General features: G+C 37.6%; 1 protein-coding gene across 2 annotated transcripts; it reads left to right on the forward strand.

Moving 5' to 3' along the window:
- The first annotated feature begins 11,832 nt into the window (after positions 1 to 11,832).
- Positions 11,833 to 15,686, forward strand: LOC149081489 (uncharacterized). 2 transcript variants are annotated; one of them, XM_089238424.1, is made up of 4 exons: positions 11,833 to 12,138; positions 14,303 to 14,416; positions 15,392 to 15,480; positions 15,620 to 15,686. In XM_089238424.1, exons 1-3 carry the CDS (start codon positions 11,898 to 11,900, stop codon positions 15,475 to 15,477), a joined length of 441 nt encoding a protein of 146 aa, XP_089094550.1. In that variant the 5' UTR covers positions 11,833 to 11,897; the 3' UTR covers positions 15,478 to 15,480; positions 15,620 to 15,686. The 2 variants fall into 2 exon arrangements, with proteins under 2 accessions (XP_089094550.1, XP_089094549.1); XM_089238423.1 differs by having other exon boundaries at positions 15,392 to 15,473.
- The last annotated feature ends 3,038 nt before the right edge of the window (positions 15,687 to 18,724 follow it).

Raw genomic sequence — 18,724 nt, forward strand, 5'->3', positions numbered from 1 at the left:
AAAGTTCATCAAACTTCAGTAATTTTTTCAAGACCCAAGGAAACAAAGGACCTCCACACAAGCAGAAGACAGGTCGTAGGGGCCGTTCGAGTATTACGTCATCATCGATGGGGGGGAGGGGGTTTCCGATTTCCTGACTTTTGATGACGAGGGGGGGAAGAGGGATTTGGATGATGCTTACGTCATCAACCACTCTTTATGAAGATATGAAATATTCTTAATGACATCTTATTCGGTGCGCCAAAAACGAGAAAAACCTTTCGATAGTTTGTGGGCACTTGAAGTAACCTTCCCACCCCCCCATTGATAAGTGCCCTACAGAGCAACTTTAGTGATTTTCAAATGTTTCGCGGAACCAAGTGATCTGGAAACGTGTCCGGGCCGCTTAAATGCTCTGGAAATGTGTGGGTGCCAAAATGTTGAATATTCGGGCCGCTTAATTGCTCTGCGAATGTGTGGGTGCCAAAATGTTGAATATTCGGGCCGCTTAATTGCTCTGGAAATGTGTTCGGGTCGCTTAATTGCTCTGGAAATGTGTTCGGGTCGCTTAATTGCTCTGGAAATGTGTTCGGGTCGCTTAAATTCCCTGGAAATGTGTTCGGGCCGCTTAAGTGCTCTGGAAATGTGCCACGCATCACTTAAATAATCTGAGAATGTGCCGCGGGTGACTTGAGTGATGTAGAACTGGCGGCCACTCAAGTGCTCTAAAACGACGTCACATGTCACTCAAGGGATCTCTAAATGTGTCACGGATCGCTTAAGTGTTGCGGAACTCTGTCCCGAGTCATTTAAGTGATCTGAAAATATGCTCCGGGCCGCTTAAATGTTCTGGAATTGTACCACGGGACACTTAAGCAATCTGTAAATGTGCCGCTTAGTTCATTTTTACAAAATTGGGTTTGAAGAGGGCAGGCCGCATCAGATAATCTATAGGGCCTTATTTGGTCCGCGGGCCAAGGGCCTTCATGTGATTTATCATTATATGGCTTATAGAGGGTGGGTCGCAATGAATTTATTAGAGATAAATTTTGAGTTCAGAGCCTTCGAATGGCATTGAAATTAACAGAAATTGATTTTAAAAACATATAAAAGTATTTTATTCCAAAATTTCAATTTAAAAAAAATAGTTTTTTCATTGAAAAAATGAATTTTTGATCGTCGGGGGGGGGGGGGGGCACGAGCCCCTCTATGCTCCCCCCCCCCCGTTACGTCTCTGATCCTGCCAATATGTGCTAGGATTCAGATCAGAGGAACAGAGCTAATGACGAAATTTTGCTAACAAGGGGGGGGGGGGTCAAAAATTACTAAAAATTTGCTTACATTATACTTGAACGGCCCCTAAAGAGTGAATTTTTCCACATTCCACTTTATAGTAATGTGCTGCCATCTAGTGTCAAATTCGAAAGCGACTCATGTGGTGATGAAGTTCAAAGCAAAAAAAACTATATTTTTTATTCCGCTCAGTTCCTTATAAACGAAGCTCGTGAACTGAACTGGAAATTTAAACTGAAAGTTCGGTTATTTTATTCGAGCATAAGGAGGCGTCCAAAACAAGAACCTCTTAATGAGCAGACGACAGACGGTTCGTTCGGTTCCCTACAAGCTAAGCTCACAAACAGAACTGGAAGTTCGAACTTCCAGCTCAGTCGTTTTTTCAGGACACAAGGAGGAGTCCAAAACAAATAACTTGGAGAGAAGCAGACGACAGATTCTGAAGCTTGCATCGAGCTTATATTACTGGAGGGAGCATCCAGCCGCAGCGACGGCAGCGACATCAAATACAAGGAGACATCAAATCACGTGACAAAGCTCCCGCCTTGCAGTTTTACCCATAGAAATGTACAGCAGCTCGGTATCTAAATATTGTGTTTTAAAGATTAAAAAAAGGATGGAGAACTCCCTTCTTCTAAAGGTGAAAAAAAATTAAATTATTTATTTCATTAATACCGGAACCATTTCTTTCATTAACGCTGGAATAATTTCTTTTATCAATGATGGAATAATTTCCTTCATTATTTCTTGAATATTCTTTCATTAATTCTGGAATTATTTCCTTTATTAATTATTATTTTTTTCATTATTTCTGGAATAATTGCTCTCATGAATTCTGGATTTGTTTCTTTCATTAATGCTGAAATTATTGTTTTTATTAATGCTGGAATTATTTCTTTCATTGATTTTGAAAATATATCTCATTGATTCTAGAATTATCCCTTTTTCATTAATTTTGGAATTACCTCTTTCCTTCGTTCTGGATTTATCTTTCATGTATTATATTATTATATCTTTCATTTATTTTATTATCTCTATAATTTTATTATTATCTCTCATTAATTCTGAAATTATCTTTCATTAATTTTAGAGAAATTATCACTTTTATCAATGCTGAAATTATCTCTTTCATTTATTGTTTTAAATTCCTGTGGATGCCATAACAAAATAACGGAATATTTTATATATTGTTGGTGCTGCCATCTAATCTCGAAATTTCAGGTAACTCATGCGATGATGGAAAAAGGGAGAGATAGAGGGAGTTCTTTGTTATTTTGTAGCATGAAATATTTGAGAAGAAAAAATTTCGGTGAAAAAATCCGCACATTTGCAATAATCGATTTTTTTTTATGTAGAACAGATAATCATTTCTTTCCACAAAAAAATTCGGACAATGGACGTTCGAACAAATAAATGAAAATACGGATTATGTGGACTTCAGATAGGGTTGCCAGATTCAAAACTGAAAAAGGAGGACGCCTTGTGCGAACCTTTGGCAGTGCCGTCTTAACGCATACCTCCCCCACCCCTGGCAGCGCCCGAAGGGTCTCAAGAGAAGAGGTGCCTCAGAAAAACGAGACGCAGTTGAAGTTCGATAATTTTTCAGGAAGGGCCTCCAAAAAATCCCTTGGCGCGAGGGCCCATGATGCTCTTAAGACGATCCTGCCTGCCACTGTCAGCCCACCCTTGTGGGGGTCATGGAATTCTAGAACATGATTCCTTTACTTCTATTAATTTACATTAATTAAACAAAAACTGAAATAAAAAAATTGGAAAAATTATCAAAGTTATCGAATTGCAACGTATATTTCATAAAGAGATGAGGAAGCGCTTCAAAAGTATGACAGAAAATTTATGTCCCTTGGATATGGTTCGAGTCACGCTGAAGTGTCAGCAGGTGTGGATCGCGATAAATATTATTAATAATTTATGAATTTTTTTAAAAATTAATTTAAATGCCATTCGCCCCTCAATGGATCGTGTTTGATTACGATCCAGACCATCAACGCGTTCCCGAAATAATGAAAAAAATTAGTGTAATAGAATACGTTCTCTGTGAGAAAAAAATTCCCTCTTCAAGATTTACGTTCGTAACTCTAAAAGTTTGTAAGTCGGGGAGCAACTCAGAGAATAATGCAGTTAAAAACATGTAATTTGTTTGTCGGGCTCAGAAGATAAAGAGCAGCAACTGCCTAATTGGAAGTTAGAGGACGGTGGGGGGATCGTATAAAAATTTACATTTTTTATTTTGTGTACACTGTATTTTCGTCTTCAAAACTCGTACAGCGTGATTTCTGGTCACATTTTGAATACTTTTATAATTAGAACGATACCACTACGACGAGCGGTTGATGAGAAAGGCTTGAACTTGAACTACCAGACAGATACCCACGTTAATATTCCTTACGGAACCTCTAACGTAAAGGGTATCTGTTGGAAAAGTAGCAACACCTTCCCCAGCCCATCAAATCCTTCCACCCTACCCGATCAAACATGAGAACACTTTTTCAAAGTACATGGGGGGGGGGGACTTAAAATATATATATATAGTAATTTACAAAATAATGTGAAAATTAAACATTTGTGGAAGCACAATGCACGTCACAGTTCAGTATGTATGAAAAGGGTGGGGGAAAACATCAGTTATATATACTATATATCAGTTATATAACACTGGAAAACACAGAACAATGAAAAATAAACATCTGTGGTAAGCACAATGCAGGTCACAGTCCGAGAGAAAAAAAAAAAAAACGGGGAACAACAGAAATGTAAATATGAAGAACACGAAAATGCAAATATGGTAAGCACAAGAAATATTCAAATCTTAAGCATCTGTGGTAAGCACAATGCACGTCACAGTCCGTTCAAGTACATATGTATGGCGCATCACAAAAGGGGGGGCGCAAATTTAACCATTTAACCAATCCTTCAGCATTACGATGGAGCTGCCTAAATGAGTAGTTGCCCCGGCTAACCAAGTATCCAGTTGCGGCCCTGCCAATAGATATCTTATTTCTGACGAATCACCGTCTGGACACACATATCCGCACCGTAGCACGGGCGTCAGTTGGCCGTGGCTCGGCTCGTCCCTCTTCAGACCACACGTTTCCGCGTGTAGCCCGTGCCGTCACCGTATGCTGGTCATCGAACCGTGTCAGTTTGCTTTAAGATTTTGACGTAGCCGGTTCAAAACTGTTCAGCAAATTTAGTAATGGTGATTTGGCTATAATAGCCCTATCGTTGGAAGAGGAGAATTTGGAAAGAAAAGATGCAAAATCGAGAAAAATAGGGTAAAAAAAAAGCTATTGCATTGTGCTTTGGGGCGAGTAAATGAAGTTTTTATATAAAATATTTTTATATTAACAATCACATCTATTGCACTGAATTCAATTTTTTGGGACGGCAAAACAGATTTTATAAAAATACAAATGTCTCATGAATAAGATGTTAAAATTTGTGTAGTTATTTGCTTCCATTTAAATCAGATAAAATTTTATTAAATTAATTTTGCATTTTCACAAAATTTCTTTAATGTTCGTGATATAATCTTCTCAATACGCTACGTGGCCATAATTTATTTGAGATTATCCAGGCGTTAATAAGAAATTATTGTTTACTTGAAAATTTTAGATTAAAAAACTGTTCGAGAGAAATCTATTTTTTATTTGGGTTTTCAATTTTAAATGTAAATTCTAAAATATTTAATAGATGTGTACAACAATTTAATGTATGGAATGAATAAAGTAAATACTCCTACTGTAAATAATCTATCCATATACATTTCTTTTTCTGTCTCTGTGTGTGTGTGTGTGGTGTTTTTTATTTGGACTAACCTCCACCAAATCGTTTTGTATGTACCAAACAGGGGAGAACTTGCAACAACTATAGAATCTTAAGAGCTGCTGAGAGTAAAAAGAGAGATTGCCAGGCCGGGTGCTATTTGACTGTGTATATATTCTTTTTTTGTTTATATGCCGTTGGCAGAAAGGGAATAATTTCCTGGAGAGATATATTGAGAAAAAAAAGTCACTAAAAAAGTAAAAAATACCTGTGGAGAGAGTACTCTTCCTCACACACACACACATTTTCTTGCTTTTCTTCAGAATCAACAGTCATTTGTTGGGGCAGATGGTGTCAAATTGCGATAAGACCCCAGCTGTGGGTGTATATATATACGACCCTTCCTCACAATTACATAGAAACAGCATATCCCACTTTGTGTATGTATGTATGTAGAATCTTCTAACCCAGAATTTGCCCCTCTGCACATTGCAATTGGTGGCAAATACAGTGGAAATCGTTGGAAGTGTTTAGTCTCCCAGAGCGTTTTTTTCCGTTTGCATAACAATATTCGATAATTTAAAGTATTTATTGCCAAAGTCAGTCTCTTGAACAGCAATGTCCGATGTCATGACCTTCACAAGGGAGGAGATGGCAGAGCACCGAATAGTGTTCAGTGGAGGAGTGATGACAGAGCACCAGCCCCGGGAACTAAGACGATTATTATCTCTTTTTTTCACTCCATAAATTTACTACACAGGATCCCCATAAAAAGCCCGATATGGAAACCCACCAAAGATCCCCGCCCAGGGATCCTGTTGCAGGATGTGTGTGTGTGTGGGGGGGGGGGGGATGTCGGATATAGCGAAGCATGTTGCGTGTTCTGATTCATGTTCTTTCATGTTGCGTAAGTACTAAATTTAAAATGTTTCTTATATTTTCATATACGGTAAAAAAAGTTTGAACCATTCATTCTCTATCGAATGCATGTTCGAACCGAAATAGTGTTTTATTTATGGAGCGTTGGGGATTGAACACATTCGCACAGTTTTAAAGTTCATTATTCTTTTAATAAAAATCTCCAAACGCAATTTTGCTACATGCTATTAAATAGGGGGGAGGGGTGTTTAGTCTGAAAGGGAATATTTTTAGGCTCATGTGAAAGCCATGAAACTTGTACTAAATGTCGAAACTTCGGCAGTATTACGATAATAATTTCAAATCACTCATTCTCAATGTACCAGTTAGCGCTGAGAAATATCTGTACAAAAAAAATAATTAAGCACACAATTAAATGTTAATTAACACAAAACTTTATGGAGATAATTTTAAACTAATGTGAGAAACCGTTTCCGAAACTAATGAAAAATTTAGAATCGAGGGATTAAAAATAATTTGGAGAAATAATTTCAGTACCAAGGAGAGAAAATTCAGAATTATAATAAAAGAAATAATTTCGATAAATATTAAAATTTAGAATTAGCGGAAGAAATAATTTCAGAACTATTGAAAATTCAGAATTAATAAAAGCAATAATGCGCCGAAATTGATTAAAATCAAGAAATAAATGGAATTAATAATTCAGCAATTGATGAAAGTTGAGAAGCGACATAAAATAAATGAGCGCTCTCTCGTCTTTTATAAAAAAAAATCTGCGCTCTCTTTCCCTCCCGAGACCGCATCGTCACCGTAAAAATATAAAATAAACTACTTGGTGACGGTGCGGACGTGATGCGGTGACGGTGCTCGGCTACGGTGCGGAGATGTGTGAACGGCTGCATTGCTTAGCAAAGAATTATTCTTTGACCGTGTGATGACCTACACTCGGCCGACGCACGTGTCGGGCTCGGTGCGGATATGTGTGTCCAGACCTATATCGGGTATTTTTTCTTTTAGGTACATTCTCAAGTTTGTAATTTACACCTGGTATAGCATTTCTTTCACTTCTATAGATCAAACTACACAGTTGATCTACTAATGACCCACAAAAATCATGTCCTTATTCTGTAGAACTTGGTTTAATGCGTGGGCCCATCTGGGCACTTCTGGCACCGGGGTCTCAAGTGACAATCAGATCTGGTTCCAATTTTCAATAGTAAATATGCAAATAGGCAGGTAGGAATTTTTAGCTTAGTAGTAGTGCCTCTCTCAGAAAATTGCGCTATGTATGTGGGCGTGTGATAATGTTAAGACAGTCCTGGGCGTACTTTATGAAAATTGTGAAAAGCTAATCAAAAAACTTAGCAGTAATGTGAAGTCTAGTTTGCAATATTATTAGTTTCTCATCTTTTATGCCATCCTTGTGATAATGATCTTCAATTATACAATCAAGTGTTCTTAAAATTTTAGGATCTTTCATCGGATGATCGATGTTGAAAAAAAATTGTATATTAAAAAATATAGCATTTGGTATTTTTTTGTGGTGCCCCTTTAGTACTGATACAGGGAAAGAATTTGTGATAATTTCCCTGCTCAATTTAACCGTAACTGCAAGTTGTTGTGTGGGAACACTACGCTGTTTTGGCGCACAAGAAGGTGTTTGGCGAGATAGAATGAGACCTTCAGGAAGAAGCCGTAACACAGAGACAGAGTGACAAGAACTACCAGCGAGCGCGGACCCCTCTGCCTGGCGGCGGTAAGTTAATTACAGACGCTTCCCTCTTCACTACTTGCCACCTCGCGTAATTAAATGAACATGTAATTTTTAATCTGTTCAATAGTGATATAGGTGCGGAATAAACAAGAAGGAAAATGAATCTGGAGTTATATGTACTTATTTTATTCATGTCTAATTTTAATTGTTTCAACCGGCCTTCGTAACAGTACTCATGCCCTAACCATGTGCTTATTTTGCTTAATGGTTAATCCGGCCCTGCGCCCACCTGCTTCTCTAACGTGGCAATGCCTTTTATAATCTCTTCAGTTGGCTCTGTAGAGCTGCGTCTTTTGGAACGCACATTGTGGCCAAAGGTTAGTCCAACCCAAGGTGACTGTTTCTCTCGTAAGAGCTGCCACGGCTCTAGTGATGACAGTAATGTCATTAGCGAGTCATCTTAAAAAATGAGTCATCCTAAACATACACAACTCAAATTTTGTAAACAAAACGCATGATTGAGACGATATTTGTGTGATGCCAAATTTTTTTTCACAATAAAGAAAAAAAAACCGCGAATAGAAAAACCGCGAAGAGTATGGAAACCACGAATATGGATACCGCGAATACGAGGACGGGACTGTAGTGATAATTGTTCTTCGTATCATTCATTGGTAAATACTAATAAAACATTATGAAACATGGAAAAAAATTGGAAATCTTTTGTTATTTAAAAATACAATGGCGAAACTAGTACTCATTCTGTTTCGTACGATTTTGTATCCACCGACATTGAACGTAAAGAAAATGTGTGAAATAAAAACATGAAGTGCAGAGGTTCTAGAACAATTCAATAAAAAGAATTTATACAAAAAATTCATTCATATTATTAATTTCGTTCTCTCTTCTAACATACTTTCACAAATCATGTAATTTCTAAAAACATGTGACACCCGTTCTGATAAGAACACGGGAACACTTTTCGCGTTCTCACTGCACGTTCAGTGAAGCGCTTCTCCTGCCGCAAGAAACACATCCTCCTGATGTACACTTTACTGATGTTTGTTACCTTTTGTCCCTTTCTTCAGAAAAGGGCAAATACACCAACTTCCCCAAAAAATACGTAGTTCAGTCTCCATACTTGCAAGCATATCATATTGTACCTTGGCAACAAGAAAATCTAAAGCAAACTGTAGCTTAAGTTAGTTCACATAGCATAAGTCAATAAAAAGAAGAAAAATTATTCCTTGTGCTGTCATCTTATAGCTTCATTGAATGTTAGAAAACATGTTTTTGAAACATATATTTGAGTAGGTGGTTTAACAGCGATACCACATCCTTCAAAGTGTTAAACTTGCACGGAGCAACATCGATCAGGGATGCATAGAGAGCTGACAAGCTCGACACGCCCTGAGATAATGCATCGATCAATCACAGTGGGTCTGTTAGTAGGGAAAATACTAACATATAATTAAATTATTTATGTTTCCTCACAGATAGGGTGTTCCGAAGAATATTGCAGTTTAGTATAGAAAAAAACCCACAGTTGATAAGCTGATAATTATTTCTTATTTCCGAATGGTAGTGGGAAATAAGTTTCTACCTTGATAGCAGGATTTTAAGTTTCTACCGACACTAAACTTATATAGTTCCCAAATAAGTTTAGTGTCGTGGACGGAAATTTTTGTGTGTCTACCATGGAGACCACAATTTATAGCAGCAGGAACTACAGCCACGGGTCTGCGAGAATGTTTTCGAACAATGAAGGGCATTTTATCCAGTGCTTTCACCTACGAAGACCGGACACACCCCGCTTCCAATCTCGGAGAGATATCGTAGCGTTCCCGAAGGATGGGTGTATCCGAAAAGTTTTATTGAAAACAAAAGAACATAGTCACCTCAGAGACGAAGGCACCAAAAAATAAATTGATACAATCATCTTGGAACATCAGCAATCGTCAATCTGAAATCAAATGACAGGTGAATAAAATATAAACAAACTACCCCAACGGGCAATCAAAATTATAAACACGATTATGAAATGATGGGGTATAACCGTCCATCCCATAAAAAGAGTCTAGCAATCGTCAATCAATCGGATAATAGTCGAAAATCTTGGGATATAAAATTTCAAATCACGGTGAATCAGTTAATCGCAGTCATCCATGTTGTTACATTGCAAGCTTCCACACAAAAGTGCAAGACTATATAGATAACAAATAAGTAAAAACAAAATTTTGGGCCCTGGTACGGGTGAAAAATTAAGAAATCCAAATGTTGGACAAAAAACCGAGTTTCTTTTTTATTTCTTGATGAATTCCTTTCAGTTGATCAGATTCAAATTTCCATTCCCGGGAGAATTTATGAATGTCTACCAGACCAGACCAGAATTAAACTCTTTAGCCGATTCCTAGCCCATGGGGCCAACTGCCGGCATAAAAACTGGCCAAGAAGGCCTGTGAAGAGGAAAAGGGTGATACTGTTCGTGAATAGATATATGCTGCATGTTTGTGTAGTGCTTGTTGAAAGAACTGGTCATAATTGGTTAAAAGTCATGATCTGGCGAAACAGGCAAAAGCCACCACAACCACAGTAGCAAATCCCACAGTCTGAAGTCAGCATCATCTGTTCGAAGTGGTATGGGGGGGAAACACATCACATAGTGAATCAGTGCATCAGAAATTAAAGGGGAATAGATGGTAAAGTTTATGTCAACATCACAAGTTCAGTTCAACCGCTCACAATATCTGACTAAATACAGTATATATATATATATATATAGATATAGATATAATTTTTAAAAAAACCAGAAAAATGCGGAGCTGAAAGGCAAAAAAAAAAAAACATTCTTTAAAATAAAATGTAAAAATGAATAAAAACCGAAAAAAAACGAAATAAAAAAGGGTTTGCAGGGTTAGCATCGCTAGGTCACGGAAATTTTTTTCAAGACCGGAAAAAAATAATAAAAGAAATAGCCGATAGGTGGCACTGGTACGAGCGACTTCGATGGAAATATACGCAAATGAGACAGTTATAAGAACTTGCGCTCCTAATCCACAATCAGTTCACCGTTGTAAACCGTGTATGTGGACCTGCTGCAATCTGCCGTTGCTGGATTTGTGACTCCCCTGCAATGTGTTATCTCCTGTGGTGGTGGTCATGTGGAACACATATTGCCGTAATAAATGATTTGGAGGCATTCTGTTCGTTATTTAAGGTATCTTTTCTTTGACTTGCGTACGTCAGCGCCACCTATCGACTGGTTTTTTTTAGTTTTCCCTCGTCTTAAAAAAATTCCTGTGACCTAGCGATGCTAACCCTGCAAACCCTTTTTTATTTCGGTTATTTTTCCGCTTTTTATTCATTTTTAAAGTTTCTACGTTCTTTTTGCCCACACTGTATTTTTCACAAATGTATTCGTCGAACGTAGCAACAGCCATGCGTCCGTGTCACTAACGATTTCAACCAGGACTTGTTTTCGGGAAAGGGCTTAAATTAGGATTATCCTGAAAAATCATGATAGGGACTTTTTTTTTTTTTTTTTGTCTGGTTAAGTCTAATTTTCGGAGAAAATACGGTATTAGTAAAAGAACCGAGACTTTCCTCGAAAACCGGGACGACTGGCCACCCCATACCACCACCACCACCACCTATAGAACAAGGCCTCCACACGAAGCTCGTCACGTCACTGAAGAAGGCCATTTCACCCATTGCTATCGGATATAGCAGGTCCACGCATGCGATATCGTTACCTTTTTTGCGGCATATCCAATAGGAGAAATTTCCTTCGTTGATGTCACAAGCTTCGTGCGGAGGCCTTGTTCTATAGGTGGTGTGTGTGTGTGTTGCCTATACCCACTTAATCTATTTGAATTATTTAAATAATTTTGTTCAATTCGATGTTCTAGAAGTATTTTGAATGTGTTACAACACATATATATAAATCGACCGTCTCTTGCATTATCGCTGGCAGGTGCTGAATTGTATTTCATTTCGTCACGTTGCTATTTCAAAATTCCCTTTTGTTGTCTGTGATTGCCGAAGAGCAATTAAATACGTTTTTAAGCAAACACACTCTGTACCCACACGCAATTGAATTATCGTTGCGGCAATCGAACGACTTCATTCCATTCTTCTTCACGTGCGCTGTCGAAATAATTTTCTCGAGAAAACGTCTTCACTTTGATACAGTGAAACAGATAACAGGGTTTGCTTCGCTCGCGTAATAAACATCATACTGAAATTGATCATGAAGTTCCATTTTGCTTCCTTAGTTTGCATTTCGATTGTCTTGTACCTCTCGCGCGACGTCCAGGCCAACTTAACAAGCTTTAGAGATGGACTTTCTTCAGTAGCTGCTGGATCGTGCCAATGTGAAGGGGGATCGTGTATCCAGATTAATGGCATGGGCCAGCCTCAATGCGTGTGCCAACCAGGATACAGCATATACATGAAGACTGGCATTTTCACAGCACGTGTACAATGTAAAAGTGAGTAGCCGCATGTGCAGAACCATGTGGGGTTTTTTTTTTTAAATTACATATGTTGAGTGTAGGCTCAGACAGGGCCGGTGCCAGGTATGAGGCGACGAGGAGGCCGCCTAGGGTGGCTTGATTACTGGGGCGACATTTTTAATGATAGCTTTATTACGACTGTTTTCACTCTCAGAAACTTTTACACATCGAAATAATTTTGAAGGGAAAGTACGAGTGGATAAATAAGCACAGGTAAATACAAGACTTTTCAGTGTTGAAATGCCATTGAACTCGTTGCTATATCCAATGCTTGTACTTCCAAAAAGTGTCACCTATCTCTAGAGAAGCTGGTTCCTGAAAAAAAGAATTAGGCTCCTTCTCTTTTTTGACGGATCTTTTCACTCTCCGTCAGCATTTTTCAAAAATTAAGTTTCCTTTATTTAGTTCCCCCCAGCGTAAGTGTGGATTCCTTGTTTATCTTCCGCGCGAAATGCCTCTTTCAGCCAACACCATAATAGAAGAATATTTAATATGGTGCTGTTTGGCTCCGGAATGTTCTGACTGCCCATTTCTGTATACCGATACCTGTCCTCCATACAAGTGTGAAGTTTGTCGCGGAACCCTTGATAATAATGAGGCTGTCCTACAGAATTCAAACAAATTTTTGTAAATATATTTAAAAAAAAGTGTATTCCTATTGCCATAGGACAAATGAAAGAGGACCTAGGGAGCACCTCTTAATTCAATAACAATCAAGCATATATATTTTTTTGCCGTTTACAAATAACAACTGCTGAAATTTTGAAGCAAACTTTTGAATAGGTGACGGAAGGGTTTCTACTTAGTTGGTGTTTCTCACAAGCAATACAGGGAGGGTGATTTTAAATTTTAAGGACAAACTTTAAGAGGTGATATGGAACACCTGAACAAGCACTTTTGGTCACAGAACGTGTGGTCGAATTGCAATAGCAAACGCGGTAGAGGGTGTTTTTGGAGAGTGCGCAACAGCCACTTCACCGAAAACATATTTTCTGACTGATTTGCTGCGATACGTGCTATCATTCATTCGAGAGTATTGGATCAAAGTTAGTTTTTTATAGGTGAAGGAACCATCAAGGTTATTCTGCGTCAAACAATGATCAAGCTATGCAATGACTTGAGGTAGAATTTGCGTTACCAGGTCGCACGCATCATGAGAAAGCCTACCGCAATACAAAACCCTGCTCCCACTAACCCTTTTGAAGGGAAGACAAACCATAGGAAAAAATGTAAACAGGTGCACCCACTATGGGACCACCCTCCCACTTCAGAGATGAGTTAAAAATTGACTGGATATATTTGCTCTTATCAGGACGTTTTTATTCATTAAATTCTCTTGCGCCATCTTAAATCATCGTTACCCCCCCCCCGTCCTCCAAAAGTGTCATGTCCTACCGTTTGGGAACCGCTGTATCAAGGTAATATAGGTGAAGAAAGAAGTGGCCACTTCGTGAATCGGTGAGAGTTCTGGGCAAAATCAGATTGCAGAAATGATTTGGGTTTTGGCGTCCAATTCGTAAAGTGGCTGGAGTTCCCTGGCCAATTTCCGATGTGCTGATATAAGACGGTTCCGAATCCATTTTTTCATCGCTAATGTGTGATGTATGGCTATACATATAGTTGTATTGGATTAGCTCCATTGTGACGTGAAAGAGAAATTTGAGAGAAAAACTTATATATTGGAAAAAAAAAGTCATAAAAAAAGGATGTCGTAGCCTGAATACAGAAGCCCAGAGTTAGGATCAATTCGGAACATTAAACTAATGTAACTAAAATACGCTATCCATAAAGATATGGCTGTCATTCGTATGGATAGCTTCTCCGTTCTCTCACGAAGCTCATCAAATTTCCTCTTAATGGGTCTATCGGGAAAAGCGGATTCCCGACAACGGAAGGTAAGCTATTCCATCGCATTTACAACCCTATACTGGACATTTACCACTTGATGTACATACTGGATATATTGATTATATGGACCTGGTCGGTAACACGGCGCCAGAGGTTTTGTGTAATACTTTGCTAATGAAAGATGCACAGAACAGACTGTGGTTATTGTGTTAAATTGTTACATATGGATATAATGATTGTGAATATGATGAACACCATTGTGACTTTTGTTTTTTGTTCACTCTCTTTACAGAATGCGACTGTGGAGAACAATCCGTTGGGTGCGCTTTTGCGCCTACCCTCTTTGTCGATAACAAAAATTGTTATTGTAGAGAAGGTTACGCCGACAGAGGTGGTTCCTGCACAGGTGATTATTCTGCTTATTGGCGGCTCTGAAGTTATGATAATTAACAATAAAAATCGAAACACACGGTCGACTCTCGTTATAAAGACCCCCCTACTTTCGACGAAAAACAGTCGTTATATCGAACGTTTCAAAAGAATCATGAAGTTTAGCTTCTCCCGAAAATTGTGTATTGTATCGACGAAATATTTTTTTTTTTTTCATTTTGTCAAAATGTCGCAATGGTGATGTATGAGTCACTTACCCCCGACTCATCGAATGTGATTCGTCATAAGGCGAGGGAATTAAAATTACCTGGAGGGAATATTAATTTTCTCAAGTGAAAAAAAAAATTTCATCCTACTCCAGGGAGCAGCACCATTGGCGCCCGAGATTAACAATTCGTGTTATATATTGGATAAAAAATAACATGGTGGAAAAATAGTAGAATATTTAAGACCAGGCGTGCCGGTCGTTATAATGGAGGATCGTTCTAACGAGAGTCGACTGTATAAAAAACAGAAAGAAGTTAGTATGAGACATGCAGAACGCTATCTGAGTGAAAATTTGTATACGTAACATATATCGTGAAATGAAGGCATACCACTAATTAATGACATGAAAAATAGATGGCAGCACATATTCACTGCGCATGTAAACGAACGCCAAGAGACCGAAGCAATCACTTCGTTAAAACGAAATTTCGTTATAAAGGGATTACCTAGCATTGTTCCTACGCAAACTTATTTGGGGGGATTAAAAAAGTTCGTTAAAACGAGATTTTCGCTATAACGGCATTCGTAAAATGGGATTCGACTGTACATATAACTAGAGAGACAGAAAAGAATTATTTGTGGCTGCTAGAACACTGTTTTGTCCTCCCCCGTCCTACTTTCAAGTCCTATTTCTTCCTTACTTTTTCTAATATTTAGTGCGAGCCCTGGAAATGTGACTATAATTGATTGTTATTTGGCTTTGTATAATTTTTTTTTTTTGTAGAATGCAGGTGCGCCAAACCAGATCAGCAATGTACGTTCGTGAAGCCTATATTTCGAGATTACAGGAAAGAGTGCACTTGCAAGTAATGGGTAATTTTGTTTTGCTCGTATGTCGAAGAACAGTATCTGTGATTATTAACAAAAACAAATCTCTGTACAAGTTTACGTTCAAAAATAATGTTTTTCACGGAATTGAAAATGTTGATAATGTTATCTGTTATAATTTCAGGGGGGTCACGTGATGCTGATTCCACGGAGATGGAAAACTGAATAAATCTATATATTTATAAAACTTATTTTCTGTCTGTGTGCGTGTCTCTGGCTCTGTGTGTTCTCTGTACAATTCTACAATTTTAGATCGATCGTCAACAAATTTTGCATATGTACCAAATGGGACCCGAATTGAACGATAGGCTACTTTAAAATTTCCTCAGAGCAGGGAAAAAGCCCCACCCCCTTTGCGTACGCCAATGGTTTCAAGTAATTCGAGACAAGCGCAATTCCTCTATAGTGAGATGGATTTCGAGAACCTCTCCTTTTTTTAAAAAACACAGGGGCTGAGTATAGCTTCATTTTTACGCAGAGTTTAACATAGCATTGTACCCTGAGAGTAAAACAGAACGAGTAGAGAGAGGTATTTAAATTTTGAAAAAATTCTTTCAAGTGTAAATCAAGTCAAGGAGAGAATTATTTTTTCTCTCTAAGACCGTTAATTGCAACATTTAATAATTGCAAATAGTTTTCAATGTCTAAAATTAAATCGCATATCTCTCTCCGATTCCAGATATACATAATTAGAGCGGGGGCAGTGAGACTAGAGGTGAATTGTTTAGAAAAATGAATAAATTATTCATCTGATGAAATAGTGTTATGTAAGTGAGTTTTTTTTCTAAACCTGTTCACTATGTTTCAAACTTCCTTGGGGTTATTATTACACTCGTTGAACTTAGTATTAATGAGCTGGAAAAATAAATCTGTGCCTTCTCCTGGAAGAAAGAGCTTTATAACGATCCTCTTTATAAGTACCAAATTTTTCGGCACTGTGAAATTTCGGTGCAAAGCGCGATGCAGAGCTAGAACTTTTCTTTCTGAGCAGTCGAAATTCTTCATCGAACCACTCACGATAACCGGAATATGTTTTATTCCTGTAGAAGAAGTCAGGAATTAAGTTATTAAGTTATTATTTAACAAGTTCGGATTCTGCCGAGATAAGTTCAATAATCTGGTTCCGGTCGCAAAAAGATGCATTTTCTTGTACATTTTGTGATTCAAAATGTTAAATTAAAAATCTCTCCAAGTGAGTCATCCCATCTTGCTTTCAAGATGTTCCCTTGAAAATGACCGGGAATGTTTTTTGTGGCGAAATCAAAAATTTCATCTTAACTAAATATGATCGGAATATGGTTCAGTAAGTAACCACAATGAGATCAGGGTTTGTTTCAAATACATTTCAATTGACACAAAAGAAAAATCAATCTCACTGAATCTCGATACACAAGAATGTGTAAACGTTCCCTTCCGATCGGATCTTGCAATTGACTCTTATAGATTTTAATGTTAAAATGAACTTTTGGCGAGCAATTTGCAATTTTTTTTGGCAAAAATTTGCGCCATTGGCGAAAATTGGAGGTTTCGTGCCCGTATTTCCGGCAAAATTATATTGGAAAATGGCATGCGTATTTCTTATCACTTATAACCTTAACCACCAGAGCCGTCCCCATCGCTTATCGCGTTTCACCAGAAAGAGTCATCTTCCCAACAGGGAACAGCCTTGGATGCTGAAAACCCTGAATAATAAAGTCAAGTCAAGTCAATACCACAAACAGGGCCGGAGCTGTCACACTGCAACAAGTTGCAGTCGCAGTGTCTCAACGTTAAAGTTTATTTATATATATTTATATATTATATATATATATAATGTATGGATGTATACATGTATATGTGTGTGTGTGTGTGTGTGTGTATGTATGTAAATATATATATATATATATACTTTTTTTAAATATAATAAATCAAAGATGGCGCTGTATCACGACAGTGTCGGAATAACTGGTCTAGTGCGCGTGGCTTGTTTCGATATAGTTTTACATATTTATTAATTAATGATATATATCAGTATATATTAATATTATATATGATTTATATATAATATTAGTGTGCGTGTGTTACGGTAAAATGTCGAAAAATGCTTGTTAACGAATACATTTCGGACTTTGACCAAGCACTTTGGTAAATGCTGAAATTTAGCAACTTTCATGAAAATTTGTAAAATTCTGAATTTTCTCATTTTCATATCGTAATTGATATGATTGATCACAACGATCCTGATGCTAATTAAAATCTTAATTAGTTAATTAATTAGTCATTCAAATTCTCGAAAATTAGTAAAATTGTGATATTTCTAATTTTTAATGTTCATTTTATGGTCTTTTGTTAATCGCAACGATCCTGATGCTAATTGAAATCATAATTAATTAACTAATTAGTCATTCAAATTCGTAAAATCTAGTAAAATTTTCTCATTTTCTTAAATTTGGAACCTTGTCATTTATCAATCACAATTGAGAAAATTGTACGAATGCTGATTTCATTGAGAACTTGAGAAAAATATGTTTCAATTTTGACATCTCGCTTCTGTAAAGTTTGCTTCTTCTACGTACATTGCAGTGTGTGGGAGAAGAACAAACGCAGGTTAATAATGATTTTTATATTTGTACAATCACATTTTTTGGCCGATTAGAGCTTCTTCCTTTCACTTATTTTATGTGAAAAATTCAATTTGCTCTCACTTTTTAACTGCAGCACGGGTGGCCTTTATGGTCTGGAACTGCCAACGCTAGTGATCTGTAAATATTCCGCGAGTCCCTTGAGTGGAATTTTGGTTCTTGTAGCTCAAGTGTTCTGGAAGTGTGCCGCGGTGATCTGCAAATATGCCGCGGGTCGGTTGAATGCGGTGTTGGTTTAAATTTCAGTCGCAACTTTTGGATAAGAGATTGGTTAGAAACCCGAATTGAACCAAGATGGATGATCATTTTGTTTCTAAGATACATGAAATGAATAGATTTTCTGAATATTAAGCCGCGTTGAACTTGGGGAAAAGTTATTATTGTACTTTTTGTCGTTCCAGCGTGACGTCGAAACCTGCGTGCGCTTTTCACGCTCTCAACGTGTTTTGCGACACCACATTCCTTAGCAATTTTTGTTGCCCTTCATGTCTACTAATAACCCTCTGCGTTTGTCGCTCCATTAACAGAACACCCTAGAAAAAAGTTTCAAGTTCTTTCTACTAATACATAATTTAAAGCTTGCGCCTAAAGCAGGAACAAAAAATGGC

The sequence above is a fragment of the Pholcus phalangioides genome, unplaced genomic scaffold (genome assembly GCF_987345545.1).
Source record: "Pholcus phalangioides strain wild (caught in Gottingen) unplaced genomic scaffold, Ppha-v1.0 ptg000010l_1, whole genome shotgun sequence".
NCBI lineage: Eukaryota > Metazoa > Arthropoda > Arachnida > Araneae > Pholcidae > Pholcus > Pholcus phalangioides.